At 41.0% G+C, this 14,976-nt stretch overlaps 1 protein-coding gene across 11 annotated transcripts in view; it reads left to right on the plus strand.

Moving 5' to 3' along the window:
• vps13b (vacuolar protein sorting 13 homolog B) overlaps window positions 1–14,976 on the plus strand; it is a 993,302-nt gene that overhangs the window by 186,519 nt on the left and 791,807 nt on the right. For all 11 annotated transcript variants that reach the window (XM_078215655.1, XM_078215652.1, XM_078215654.1 and 8 more), the window contains exons 11-12: window positions 3,634–3,771; window positions 14,005–14,092. In XM_078215655.1, the coding sequence (XP_078071781.1) occupies window positions 3,634–3,771; window positions 14,005–14,092 (226 nt within the window). The remainder of the gene's footprint in view (window positions 1–3,633; window positions 3,772–14,004; window positions 14,093–14,976) is intronic.

The following is a 14,976-nucleotide window of genomic DNA, read 5'->3' on the forward strand; positions in this document are numbered from 1 at the left end:
GAAAAAAGGCTTGAATGAGGGTTTCAGCAGCAAATAGGCTTAGGTCGGGGTAGTGATGAGAGATGTTATGGAGGTTGAAATCGGTAGGATATGGGATCAGAAACTGTCTCGAGGTCAGATAGCAATCCAACGTCTTGAACAGCAGTCTTCAATCTCAGACTGTGGTGGTGAAGGTACATAGTTTGTGGTGGAACTGAGGGCTTTTGGTCTTTCTGCCTTTTAACTGCCCTTTTAACTGGAGGAAATTGCTCAGAAGGGAAGTTGAGTGGTCAGCAATTTAGTGGGAATGGCGGGGGGGATCAAGAGAGCAGGATGTGGGCCTCAGTGGACAGACTGAGAAGAGATGGGAGAGAAGCTAGACAAAGAATAGATTGAGAGCTAGGATGGGGAGAATCTTGGAAGAAGATTGGCTTGATGGGGCAGGGTGAAACTGGTGCTATTGATTTAGATCATGGTGATAAAAAAAAAGTCCATAGGCTTCTGGCACTTATTTGAGATGAAGATAGGTGAGAAAAGAGAAAAAGGATTTAAGGAGACAATTGGCAACGGAGAAAAGAAGCTTTCTAGGATAATCTTGGAACTGAGTGATTTTTGGCAAAGAGCAAGATCTGCTGTCACTCAATGTGATGGGAGAATTTTGTGGATGTAAATTTTATCACTTGTGTACATTTTTATGTTCTTTGGCATGGGCTAATGGAGATTTTATTTTCCTGAAGGAAGATTCTTATCTGAGTTAGTTTGGGAGAAATTCAGCACTACAGTTTTCTAGTGTAGTAGTCAGAAGCTGTTAACTGAAACATGCAGAAAATTAAACAGAACTTTGATCTGATTTTAGAAATTTATAAATGATTTATTAAATTGAGCCACTTGGCAGTGTGTCACAGAGAATCCAATTTGTCACTTCACTGCAAGAGGGACGTTATATTTTTTTCTTTCTCTGGTCCCTTTTCATTTATTTTTCTAATTTTTCTAGTTAATTTATATCGTACATGTAATTCAGTGCTGATCTGTGCAAAAATACTGAGGCTGTGTTTGGAAGGAGACATCTTGAGCACTCTGCTTGCTTTTCAGCTATATGTCCTGTACAGGAAATTGAAGGTTTGGCTCTAAATTTAACTAGATATAGCTGGATATTAAATAACATGCCATTGTTATAACTGTCTCTCAATTAAGGGTTAAGGATGTAGAGTTTTGGTTTCAGTTTAAAATGAATTAGGGTTGTTTACTTTTGGTTTAGTAAGCCTGTGTGTGTTTTTACAAACCACGCTTGAACACTTGACCCAGATGAGAGGCTCTTAGATGCAAGAAAACCCTGAAGTTGCTATGGAGAAAATTACTGAGGTTGGAGCTATGTTCTAAAAGGAAAGCTAGTGGGTTTTGGTTTTCTTTAGCAAAATATAAATGTAAGGGAAGCTGACCTGGAGGCTGCAAACAACCAGTCTACTTTGTGTAACCAGATAATTCAGTTCAGTTTGTTTAGAGCGGAAAAGAGGGAATTCTAGAGAATTGGATAGGACCAAGTAGTTCTGTAAAGAGAGAAGTCCAGCTGTGGAACAGGTGCCAGGGTAGTATCAATGTGTGTCTGATGGGTTCTGTGTGTGACGGTTAATGACACCTATGTTTGGACCAAGGATCATATTGGTAGGAAGACATCAGACTCAGCTGTGACTTATGTACCAGACCCAGAGAAAAAAGAACTCCAGTGTATGAGTATGTTTAAAAGCCTACCAGAGTGTAAGCCACAATAAAAGGTTGAACTGGGCTAAGTCTGTTGGTTTGAGTTTAAGGTAGAAGCTTGTATTGTTTAGAATCATTGGCCAGAACTCTATCACCTCGCCCGCCATGGAATTGGCATGGGCGAGGGTCCGACAACGGAAATCTCCATTGAACTCGGGCGGGAATTTCCAGTCTCGCCCGAGCGAGGCTGTAAAATCCCACCCATTATTTTATTTGGCTGTGATGGCCATAGATTTAGATATTATTGCTTGTGTTTGTTTTGTTCACATTTGTATAGTAAGGATTCTTTTGGTGTTTCAGTTTACTCTTGAAGTCCTGCCACTTATTTCTTTACCCTTGGTTTTTCCACACGTTATGTATTCATGAGGTGATTATGGTCTATTGGCCAGATCCTAACAAGTATCACGCTTATCCAGTATTTTCATAGCTAAGATCAGAGAACCATTTGCTTGTACTCATGGATCCATGAACAGACTATTGCCTTTGTTCCGTTAATATAACATTTAGGCAATTCATCTGACGGAAAAGCAACATGAATATTGAAGGTAGATGGACACTAACATCACTGAAAAATATTTCCTCCCCTCCACCCCCAACCCTGTCCTCTCTGCCTCCCTTGTGTATGTGCTTAGTTAACCAGTTGCTTTCACTGCTGTAAAAACACTTACTTGAGGAGAGGAGATACTATGCCAAGTTTCTTTCAACAAACATGAATGGAATCATGCTAAAAATGATCTTATCTTCTGTTACAAATGACCTAAATGAGCCATTTCAGAATCAGTTCTAACCTGATGAAATCTGCTAAAAAAGGTAACTTCAGACCAGATCAATACGTAGCCAGTTTGAATGGCCAGGCATCACTGCTGAATTTCTTGTGCTTTGTCCTTTTACATAATTTGTTCCTTCCTCCAACCTTACTGTTTGTTGGTTATCCTTCAGGCACAGTAAAATGAAAAAAAATTGAAAGCTAAATAAAAACACACTCACTATTTTTTCCCCTTTTTCCTTTATTTTAATTTTATGGTAGTGTCACAACTGATCTTTAGGATTAGGAGGTGAGAAAGATGCATTTTTAGTGCCAGAGGGCCTACATACTTTTGTGTTTACTGAGTCATGAGATTGGCCATGCTAAATTGCCGCTTAGTGTCTCAAAATGTGTAGGTTAGGGGGATTAGCAGGGTAAGTACATGGGGTTACGGTGATGGGGCCTGGGTAAGATGCTCTGTTGGAGAGTTGGTGCAGACTCGTTGGGCCAAATGGCCTCCTCCTACACTGTAGGGATTCGATGATCTATGAAACTAGACTGCTGTGGTGGCTTCCATGAGTAATTAATGCGGAATCGCAGCAAGTTCTTAAAATTCACAGGGAAGGTGAGGATGAAATGCTATTTGTTCAAAGCTAAAGGTGGAGTGGTGCAAAATCGTGCAGTAACTTGTGGCCATTCACAGGTTAGTGCTTCGTCTCCACAAGTTGTTGGGCAGCAGTTATATTAACAGCAGCTCTTAATAACAGCAAGAGACATTAAACTTGCAGTTTCTTTTTGTAAGCAAATCCTTGCTTCTGTGTTCTCCATGATGAGAAACCAATTTTTTGGTGAAAGTTCTTAATTATTTGTATAATATTGATTCAATTTCATCTTCATGCACATGTGACGCTAACTCTACTTTGCAAAATAGCTTGGTTGGGACAGTTAAGCCAGTGAAGGGCAAATTGATAGAATGACATTTTGCTGAATATATGCAACGGTTCAAATGGTTAAAATTATAAACTTCTTTAAGCAATTTATTAATATGAATTCAAACTCTTACTAATATAATTCGCAGAAAAAGTGCAGAGAAATGATTTTTGATTTCATTTTTAAATTAAAGCTAACGATCGTGTAACTTTTTTTTGAAGGAAGCCTGTTTCTTCAGTTGCGGTGAAAGTCTGAACAGCAAAGGATTAACATACCTCACCAATTCCCTCTTCGATTACCGAAGTCCAGAAAATAATGGAGTGAGGGCTGAGTTTATTTTGGATGCGGCCCAACACAAGGTCAGGTCATTACTAAAACTAATTAGTACACTGGGAGACTTTATTTTCCCAAGGTTCTATTTTAAAATATATCATGAAATATTTATAAGGTTTTGTGAAATCTTCAGAAATAAATGCTTTCAATATTTGCAGAGTTGGGTTACACAGGTTAACTGAAATTACTTGGCAGTATGGATCTAACGTGGAAATAGTAGAGGCACTCAATATAGTCACTTGGCTCTGACTGTGTCAATTTGAATTTAGTTTGATTTATCGTAGAACCCCTACAGTGCAGAAGGAGGCCATTTGGCCCATTGAGCCTGCACACTGACAACTATCCTACCTAGGCCCTAGCCCCATGTATTTACTTTGCTAATCCCCCTGACACTAAGGGGAAATCTAGCATGGCCAAATCAACCTAACCCGCACATCTTTGGACTGTGGGAGGAAACGAGAGCACCCGGAGGAAACCCACACAGACACGGGGAGAATGTGCAAATTCCACAAGACAGTGACCTGAGGCTGGAATCGAACCCAGGTCCCTGGCGCTGTGAGGCAACAGTATTAACCACTGTGCCAATGTTCTGCCCCGATTTGGCCTTGATGATAACGTTCCTCGGACTACAATGCCGATGGAAGAAAGTCATGGATGGTTGGATAAGTAATAAATATTGTTGACTTAATTTATGTTAGTTGTACATATTGGGATAACTGATACCATTTCAACTGAACCTGAAGAGTTAAACAGGGAATACATTGATTACAATGGTTGCTAATGTGAATTAAGTCAGGCAGTTAGCATCTGCTGGAAGTATTTGGTTTGATATTCAAGCATTTGCTCAAGATTATTCAAGATTTTGGGCACTGTGTCTAACTGTTGCGCGCCAGAAGGTGTAGAAATTGTGCTTAAGTATCAACACCAATGATGGTGCACTGACGATGTATCAACATGCAACTTTCTAGAGGAATAACTGCTTATAGAAACAGATGCTGGCAATGTCAACTACAGTAGTATGACAACTGTTCCATACTCAAGTTGATGACATGGCTGATTTTGACATTCGAGTGAGGGACAAATCTGTGAAAGAACACATGAGAACAGGAATATGCCATTCAGCCCCTTGAGCCTGTTCTGCACTTCAGTTAGACCATGGCTGGTCTGCATCATCAGAAGAAAAAAAACTGGCCTGTTACAAGTAACTTACGTTGTAGTTTAAAGATGTATGGCTTTGCTTTAAACAAATTCTCATATTTTCTAATTAAAAACAAGAACCTGACATAACAGATTTAGATAATTAGAAAGAAGATCAGTTCAAAACTTTTACAGAGCCAACTTATAAATTTAGTTTATTGGTATGAAAATGAAGAGTCAGCATTAATTAATATAACTCCATCTACTACAATTGCTTGTATAGTGTATTAGATGAGAACACAATGTATACCTCAGCAGTATTATTCATGAACGGGTATCATAGAGATACACAGCACAGATAGAAGCCATTCAGCCCTTTGTGTCTGTGCTCTGGTTTCCTCCCAAAGTCCAAAGATGTGCAGGTTAGGTGGATTGGCCATGCTATATTGTCCCTTAGTGCCCAAAGATGTGCAGGTTAGGGGAATCAGCAGGGTAAATACATGGGGTTACCGGGATAGGGCCCAGGTAAGATGCTGTGTAGGAGAGTTGGTGCAGATGGGCTGAATGGCCGCCTTCTGCATTGTCAGAATTCTATGTCCTTCCCTGCCCTAAATTTGTATCATATCACCAGTGGGTTACCTTAAGTATTTCATGCAAATCTTTAGACTCATGAGCACTTCAAGAAATTCTGTGTTTTCTGTCCAAACATTTCTTAGGTTTGAGCTTGTACACAGTGGGGTTGAAATTTCACTAATATTATTGTAATAATTACACTACTGAGGTGTCAGAAGTACCTTTATTGCTTTAAAACATGCATTTTAAAAAAGTTATTAAAAATGTATTTGATTTGATTTATTATTGTCACATGTATTAGCATACAGTGAAAAGTATTGTTTCTTGCGTGCTATACAGACAAAACCTACCGTTCATAGAGAAGGAATCGAGAGAGTGCAGAATGTGGTGTTTCTGCTCGGCATCCTTTTTTCTCTATTGTGCCTTCCATTCCTAGTTAGTCTTACAAAGTATTTTGGTGCAGATAAAGTTTTTATGCTCCACACAAGCCTCCTACCTTCTTCATTTAACCCCATCAACATATCTTCCTTCCTCTCTCATGTGCTTATCTAGCTGCTTAAATGTATTTATGCTATTCCTCTCAACTGGTTTGCCTGCAATATTCAATGTGGTAGTGAGTTCCACATTCTAATCATCTGGGCAAAGACATTTTTGCTGAATTTCTTATTAGATTTGTTGGCAACGGACTTACTTGTTGCCCCTACTTTTTGTCTTTCATCCTCAAGTGGAAATATCTTTTCTCTCAGGCCCCTACTAAACCAAACTCTTGCATAATTTTAAAGACCCCTATCCGGCCACCCATGCCCTAGCCTGTTTAATTAAGTTTTTAAATTTACTATTTGAACTGTTCTTAAAAGTACAACTTTCTTATTAATGAGTTGTATTTCTTTTGTTATTCTTCCACTGATCTCCTGTTTATTCTGGAGTAGGGACGGTATCTGTTTTTGGAACTGTGCTCATGTTTCCACTGTTGTCGATACTGGCCATTATCTTTTTAATAAAAACCTGGAATCTGGGTACTTTACCCAGATAAAACATTCTGGAATGTGGTAAATTAATTATACGTTCTGTTCCAGGATATGGATGCAGCATTAGCAGTATTTCAGTCTCGAACGTCCTCCTCTCTTGTTAACTGACAAAGACAAACAGACACTCTGGTACAAAGCAAAGTACTGTAGATATTGGAAAGCCAAAATTAAAACAAAAAAATTATGAGATACTCAGTAGGCCTGGTGGCATCTGTGGAGGGAGGGTAAATGTGTCAGCTGGATGACGATTTGTCAGAATTGGGCTCAAGGCTTTTTTTCATTCATGGGATGTGGGCATCGCTGACTGGACCAGTATTTATTGCCATTCCCTAATTGCCCTTGAACTCAGTGGCTTTCTAGGCCATTTCTGAGGGCGTTTTGGAGACTACCACATTGCTGTGGATCTGGAGTCACATGTAGGCCAGATCAGATAAGGATGGCAGATTTCCTCCCCTAAAGGAAGGATAATACCAGATGGGGTTTTATGACAATTGGCATGGTCATCATTAGACTTTTAATTCTAGAATTTTATTGAATTTAAATTTCACCATCTGTCGTGTTGGGATTTGAAACTGGGTCCCCAGAACATTACCCTGGGTCTCTGAATTGACAGTCCAGTGACAATGCCACTGTGTCCTCTGATTTCATCTATCTGAAGTATTAATCCTATTTTCCCCTCTCCACGTATGCTGCGTGACCTGCTGTACATTACACTATTTTCAGTTTTAATGACACATCTGGCACATAAATATGCGAGATACAGCAAATTTGGTATTTTTGGATTGCACAATAAATGTCCTTTATTTAAAATTTATTATATTAGCAGGGTCCTGGACATGTGCAACAAATGTTTAATTCTTTTTTAATTGTATAGTACATTGATTACAGCATTGTACCTGAAGTTCTGATTTTAAAAAATATCTGGTGTGTCCAAAGAACCTGATATATCTTTAAATAACCCGTCCAGTCACTGTAATGAATCCGGACTGACTTAAGTTTTGCAAACGTACAACATTCTTTTCTTTGAGTCAATTTTTTCTGCCCTCTAATTACTAGCTCAGACAGCAGAAATAACTTCTGCTGATTTACTTTGTCAACACTAATTTCTGATACGCTTATCGGATATACTTTTAACCTTTCCTGTAATGAACAGAGTCCCGGTTTCTTTATAGTCTCTCTAATTAACTGATGCTGCCCATTGGGAATTTGATGCAGTGAATTTCTTCTATCCCCTTTATTTTCCTTCCTAATGTAAAGTGACCACATTTGGACATGATGTTCCAGGGATAAGAAACTTCAGTAAGTGGATTGGAGATGTTAGGACCATTTTCCTTGGAGAAGAGAAAGTTGAGAGGATACTTGATAAAGGTGTTTGAAACCACGAGGGATCTCGACAGAGTAGTCAGAGGAAAAAATGTTCCCGTTGGTGGGAGGATCAAGAACCGGGGGCACAGATTTTTGGTAATTGGCAAAACTAGTGATGGAGACAGGGGCAAAATCTTTTTCACACAGTGAGTGGTTAGTATTTGGAATGCACTGCCTGAGAATGTGGTGGAGGCAGGGTCAACTGAGGCATTCAACTGGGGTTTGGGTTCTTATGTGAAAAAGAAGAATGTGCAGAGTTGAGGAGAAGGTGAGGATGTTGCATTAGGTAAATTGCTTGTACAGAGAGCTGGCACAGACACGGCAGGCTAAATGGCCACCTGTAGCAAATCTGTGATTCTGTTCTCACTGTGGCCTAACCAACAATTTGTGCACATTTATTTTTAAATTCCAAGATTCCACAACTTATTTCACAGCCTTATTAGTTTGTCCTCCCACTTTTAAAGATATATGTATCAGTACCCTGGGCAATTTTTGTGCTTCTCTATTCATTTGAAACTTTACTCTCTTGTGTGCATGTCCTTTGCTTATTTTTCTTCCCAGAAAGGATCATCAGATGTCACCTGATGTCTACCTGCCTGAAGTTGCTTATAATCCTCTTCACACTTAACCATGTTTCTTTTTACAGTGTTATCCACATCATTTAAATTTATTGCATTAAATGTCATACATAATGGTCTCAGTAATGACACTTGTGGAATGCAGCTTTTTACAATCCTTCTGTCTGAAAAAAACCATTAACCACTCTTCTCTGCCTTTGCGTGTTGTTAATTTCTTATTTAAGCTGCCGCACTCTATTTTTAGGACCATGTGCTTACACACATCACTAAAATTCCTAAGCAGCACCATAACAAAGGCATATGCATCACATTTATTGCTTATTTATTCCTTTATCAGTATGCTCTTATTTCTCCAAAGAACTGAATTAAATCTGTCAGATATGTCTAGCCTTGTACAATCCACATGAGCTGTCCCATATCTTATCAGGTGAATATTAACTTGATGCTATGTTACAATTACTAAATCCTTTCTCTGTGTTAGACTGAGTGGTCTATAGTTATTGGCTTTATCTCTTTCTCTCTTCTTGGATGAACTGACAACCCAGGTATAACTTCTGTATCAAGGATGTTTCAAAAATTGTGGCCAGAGGCTCTTTTGTTTCCTCAACATTCCCATAATGCATGCAATTAGTCCCTCCTGCGTTTTCCATTTAGAATTTTATAACATTTTTTCCTTAACAATAGACGTCCTATCTAATTGCCCTACCCCTTCCTCTTGCAGCTATTGTCTGTCGCGAGATTCTGTGAATCAGTGGCAAGGTACTAATTTGGCATCTTTGCAGTTCATCATTTAACAACTTAAACTTTTTCAAAGTGCTTGCACTGAATAATTTTTGTTTTTTGAAACTCACCTCCCTTATTGCTCAGATCACTTGGCCTGAAGTTTGATTTCAGTTCATAGAATCATAGAAATACAGAAGGAGGACCTGCATTGTGGCATCAAGAGGTATGGGGAGAATGCAGCAATGTGGCTTTGAGATAGAGGATCAGCCATGATCATTTTGAATGATGGAGTAAACTTGAAGGGCCGAGTGGCCTACTCCTGTTCCTGGTTTCTCTGTTTAGTCCAATGTCAGGTTGTGTTCAAAAATGATGGTCATTTGGATCTTTTGGCTGCTTAATGTGTGTCCTTCACTATTCAGAGTGCGGATGCCCTTGAGGGAAAGAGAACGGCAGATAGGAGCCATTCATCTGAGGGTGAGGGCAAAGATGAAGTGAGGGAGCAAAGCGATGTTCAGTTGCAAGGCCCTGGACATGGTTTCATGGATGGCTGTGACACCAAGGTTGCCTTGATCAGCTGAGGTTTGAATAGTTTCTGAAGTCCCAGCCTCTGAGATGTGTGCGTGCCTTGTGTCCAAACCATTTTCCATGTGGAATGCGAGATTCATGCCATCATCCTGTCCAGTTATTGATAGCTGAAGCATCCTGCCCTGCTTCAAACTGTTAAAGCACCCTAAAGAAGCTCAACATAATGAAACAACCCCTGCATGAGGAGCAGTGAGGTCAGGGTTTATTTACAAAATAATTGAAGGTTAACATGAACAAGCAACAGGAACATGTCCACGTGATCGCCTTGGTGACTACTGTGGAATTTTCTTGATGCGTTTCCTGGTGTTTCACTGCAGTGCTCCCCCATCACTTGCAGCTGCACTGGAGAGAAGCTGCTGACCTGCTACCTCCCTTGCCCCGGTTGACTTTGGTGGATATCCTACATGTGGCTGAGGCCTTGAATGGTCACCATTTTAGAATACTCCTCAGTAGGAGGAGCTTCTGTTGTCTTTTAGGGCGATGACTGCGTCGATTGCAGATGGATAGAGGCGATGCCGCCCCTGAAAGGTGCTTCCTGATGGTGACAGCTGGTGCTCACCCTTCACCACAAGATCGGTTTGGCCCTCTCTACTGACCCCTGAAACCTCAGGAGCTGGCTCGGTGCTCCTGCTCCTGTCCCCCTGTCACTCTGGCTATGGGCCCCTGAGTTCAGAGGCTGAGGGTAGGTCCGAACACATACCCATCATTGTGTCTGCTTAATGTGTGTCCTTCACTATTCAGAGTGCGGATGCCCTTGAGGGAAAGAGAACGGCAGATAGGAGCCATTCATCTGAGGGTGAGGGCAAAGATGGTGCTCCAAAGAGTGGGTGATGGCAGTGCACATGTCCTGGATGGACACTTCTACAGTATGTGCCAGACCATGAAACCGCTCGGCTATATCTGACAAAGCTTCACGGAACTCGCGCTGGACATCCAGCATCTGCTACTTCATCTGATCCAGAATCAGTCTCTGTATCTTCTCAGACACTCCTTCAACTACCCGAAGCCTGCTCCACCACACTTCCCGCAGTTGCACTTGTGTGAAATGTGAAGTGGCTTCACCAGGTTGTGCCTACCCTTGTTCTGATGCACTAATCACTGCTGAGGTGCCAGTATCTGAGCTGATGCTTGGGACAGAGAGAGGATGTGACAGCCCTTCCTCATCCTCAGAGGGGAATGACAGACATAAGAAAGGGGGTTAGTAGTTTTCAAAATGCTTTCCACAAAGCAGAGCACAAGTTCACAATGCTCTGCAATTTAACAGTCCTGTGCAATATTAGATATGAGGTGATGCAAGCACTATACATGCTTGCAGTGACACCCAAAGCTTTTGACTATTAAGCTTCCCCTGGTTTTAGCCTCGGACTGAGATTTATGCCTTTCATTCGATCGTGCCAGTTATCGATGCACCTCCCACTTTCCTGTCATCTTTTCTCCCAATTTCAGCCATTTGAAATCTCAGCAGACCCACGTCTTCCACTAATCTTGCCTCTGCCAATCGACCTAGAGACCTTGGAGAGGGAGAGCTTTATAACCTCCTTTGAACGGCATCAGAATGACCAGGTCTGAAACACTGCCTTCTGTTCAGCCTCTTTCCTGGGCATTATGGGAACCCTTCTCCGAAAAATTGTTGTCACTTTGCAATCACTAACACTGTTGGGTTATTTTGTGTCTCCCTGCCCACACTTGATCAGAAAAATGCTTAGCTACTAAGGTGCTGTCCACTTTCCTTATCTGCACAGGCTCCCAATCCCGCACCCTCCATCTGGACCAAAACAGTAAGTGCACAATGCCTTTACTGCATTATGTTCAGTTGGACCACCAGACAAACACCCATGCCTCCATCATTCACATACGCTACCTTGAGGCTTCCTGGCACAAGAAAATGCAAGCTGCTGAATTACTCACCCTGCCTGACCATTGAGGTCATTGAGCCCCTTCTGACATTGTGCCCATATGTGCCTCACCAGTTCAACGCTGCTGACCTCTGCAGCAACCTCCTCCCAGGTCGCACGTTTCCCCTTCCCATCCATTGGCATTAGTAGCCTGTGTTGGCTGCACACAGCTCAGTGGAGTGAGTCCTCATTAAATCTAGAGCCTTGTGCGACCTTTTTCCTTTGCCTCTTTCCCTTGCTCCCTTGCCTCAGACATCTCTGGAGGGAAGCAATAATCAGAAACTCCTCAATGCTAAATGAGGAAATCCTGTTAATGTTCAAGTTGGATGCCACCTGTGATCAGTAGCAAGCCATGGACATTTCAGAGAAAGCTTGAACAGATGCACAGTTAGCTTAAAGGCCTGCAAATATCTCCAGGTCATAAATATGACATTCTATGTAATTGGAACACATTTGCTGGGTCACCTGACTCTATACTGTGCGAGGTGGCCCTTTAAATGACTGGCCGTGATCTCATTTATGGTCAAGGCCAACAACCTCCGATGCCAGACATCCACCCTCCTGGACTGATTGGACGGAATCCTCACTTCCGCTGACCTTCAGCCCACCCTCCAATTTGATGCTTCATTCTGTGTGTTAGAATGGAAAACCTGGAAGTTGAAAAGCAATCCACTTCCGGGTGCCGATCCTGATTTTATTCACCCCCCCCCCCCCATCCGTTTGCATTCTACATATCCAATTATCACAAGGAGAACATGCCTCAATGACTCCCCATTCCCTAAATCTTCAAGAACTATGTCTGCCCCCTTCACTTTGAGCAGAAACCAAACTGTCACAAGTATCCTGCTTGGTTTTAGCAAAAAACAGTTCACCCTGCTTTCCCAAAGCAGATAGAGTCATATGTTTACAGCATGGAAACAGGCCCTTCAGCCCAACTTGTCCATGCCGCCCTTTTTTAAAAAATCCCTAAGCTAGTCCCAATTGCCCGCATTTGGCCCATATCCCTCTACACCCATCGTACCCATGTAACTGTCTAAACACTTTTTAAAAGACAAAATTGCACCCGCCTCTACTACTACCTCTGGCAGCTTGTTCCAGACATTCACTCAGATGTACATTGTTTCTGTACATCAAACAGAGCTGTCCATTTTTTTTCTGTGAGATTCTGTGAAAAAGATGTTAACAGTGCCATCCTCACTTCAATGGGTTTCTATTTGAGTTTTTCTCCCAATGGCAACCAGTTCGCAAGTGAATATCTTCGAGTTAAGGTGTTTATCCAAAATTCTCTGTTTGAGTTAAAGGTGCAGTTCAGGAGATAAACAATCTTGTAATGTTCAGCGCTCATGACAGCTTTTCTTAAATATACAGTTTTATTCATCCTTTGAAATACAGTTTCAGGTTGAACTGAGCAACTGATGGTCTGCATCCAAAACTATATTGTATGCTAAAAGGAGATGGATATGCATTTTACCTTGGAATAGTCTGGCAACTCCAAGCTTTAAAGTTTAAAGTTTCTTTATTAGTGTCACAAGTAGGCTTAGATTAACAGTGTAATGAAGTCACTGTGAAAATCCCCGAGTTGCCACACTCCGGTGGCGCCTGTTCTAGTACACAGAGAGAATTTAGCATGGCCAATGCAACTAACTAGCATATCTTTCGGATTGTGGGAGGAAACTTGAGCACCCGGAGGAAACCCATGCAGACACAGGGGGAGAACATGCAGACTCCGCACAGGCAGGGACCCAAGCTGGGAATGGAACCCAGGTCTCTGGCACTGTGAGGTAACAGTGCTAACCACTGTGCCGGCAAAAAAGTAAAAGGGGAGAATATATTTTAATCTCAATTACTGGTCATGAATATAAACTAGCTGTTTAAAAAAACTGATTTCTTATTTCGGTGTCTGCCAGCAGAGTTTGACGAACTAAAGCGCACAAAGCATAAGAAGTGTCGTTCATATTTTGGGAATATTTAAGTGGATACTTTTGAATAAATTTGAGGATAATGTTAGAATTTGTTTTGCGCTCTTGTAATCATAAATAGAAAAAGCAATGTTTCAGCAAACTGTTACAGTTACTAACATTTCAAGCTGCATTTAGAGACAAATTTGCTGTGACTTTATTGACCGTATAGGTAACTGAAATTAGGTATTAACTGGTGAAATGGTGACTCAAATTGTATAGCTCCCTTGTGCACAACCTGTATTATGTCACATTACTTGAACAGGAGAATGCTTTAGATAACCTCTGTTCTCTTTGCTTGATAAGCCTTTGTGTAAAAGGCTATGCAAATACAAATAGACATTCACATATAGTGTTGTAATCTCTGAATTCTATCCTTTTGGAACTTAAGTTGTATTTGTCTTCCTTTGTTGGCAGGAGACATACACAGAGATAGCTGGTGTGCAGCGCTTTGGGGCCTTCTACATGGATTACCTGTATACAATGGAGTGCAGTAGTGGCAAAGGTATTGCTTTATTTTCTCTTTGATGTTTGCTTCCCTCCCCTTGAACTACACAAACAAGAGTTTCTTCATAGCCATCTGGTCCTTGACCTCTTGCCCTCTCTTCTACCTCAATCTGACCAGGATAGTCTGATGAGATTATATCTTCAAGATATAAATTAAGCATATGCATTGAATATGGATTAAATTGCAAAGCTAAGCAGTGGCTTTTTTGGTCAGTGTTTTCAATGAATGGTGGTGCCCTGTTGTGCTTGTCTCTTTGTGAAAGTTTTAGTACGTAACCGTTTCTACAGATCTAGTAAAAAACACCTCTGCAGTTAAATTGTACGATGCTCAGTGTTTCATAAAGGTTGGTCCTTTTCTTGTCAGAGTTTGTTATGCTAATTGAAGATCTGTCATTGAGTCATCCAAACAGTAGTCTCATGACATCAATATTCAAAAAGAAAATAACTTGAGTTTGTTCTCCTTGTGTTATTTCTAATGGTGAACAAAAACCTTTTACATAATAAAAAATTCCCAAGATGTTGTACAGGAGTATTATAAAACAAAGTTTGCTACCAAGCCACATTGGGAGAAGGGGCCATAATGTCCAAGCTCCCAGTGACGATTTGAAGGACACCTCAAAAATGCACTGGGAAATCCCTCTTGGAACATCCAAGGAATTGCAGAGCAATTGCCCAGAAGTGCAAACTTCTTTTGGGCAATTACCCTAAAACTGTGATGTAAAGTTTTAGTAGGTAACTGTTTCTACAGATATAGTAAAACACACCTCTGCAGTTGAACTATACAATGCTCAATATTTCATATAAGTTGGTCCTTTTCTTGTCAGAGTTTGTTACGCTAATTGAAGATGTCATTGAGTCGTCCAAACAGCAGTCTGCAGATGG

Source organism: Mustelus asterias, chromosome 7 (assembly GCF_964213995.1).
Source record: "Mustelus asterias chromosome 7, sMusAst1.hap1.1, whole genome shotgun sequence".
NCBI classification, from domain to species: domain Eukaryota; kingdom Metazoa; phylum Chordata; class Chondrichthyes; order Carcharhiniformes; family Triakidae; genus Mustelus; species Mustelus asterias.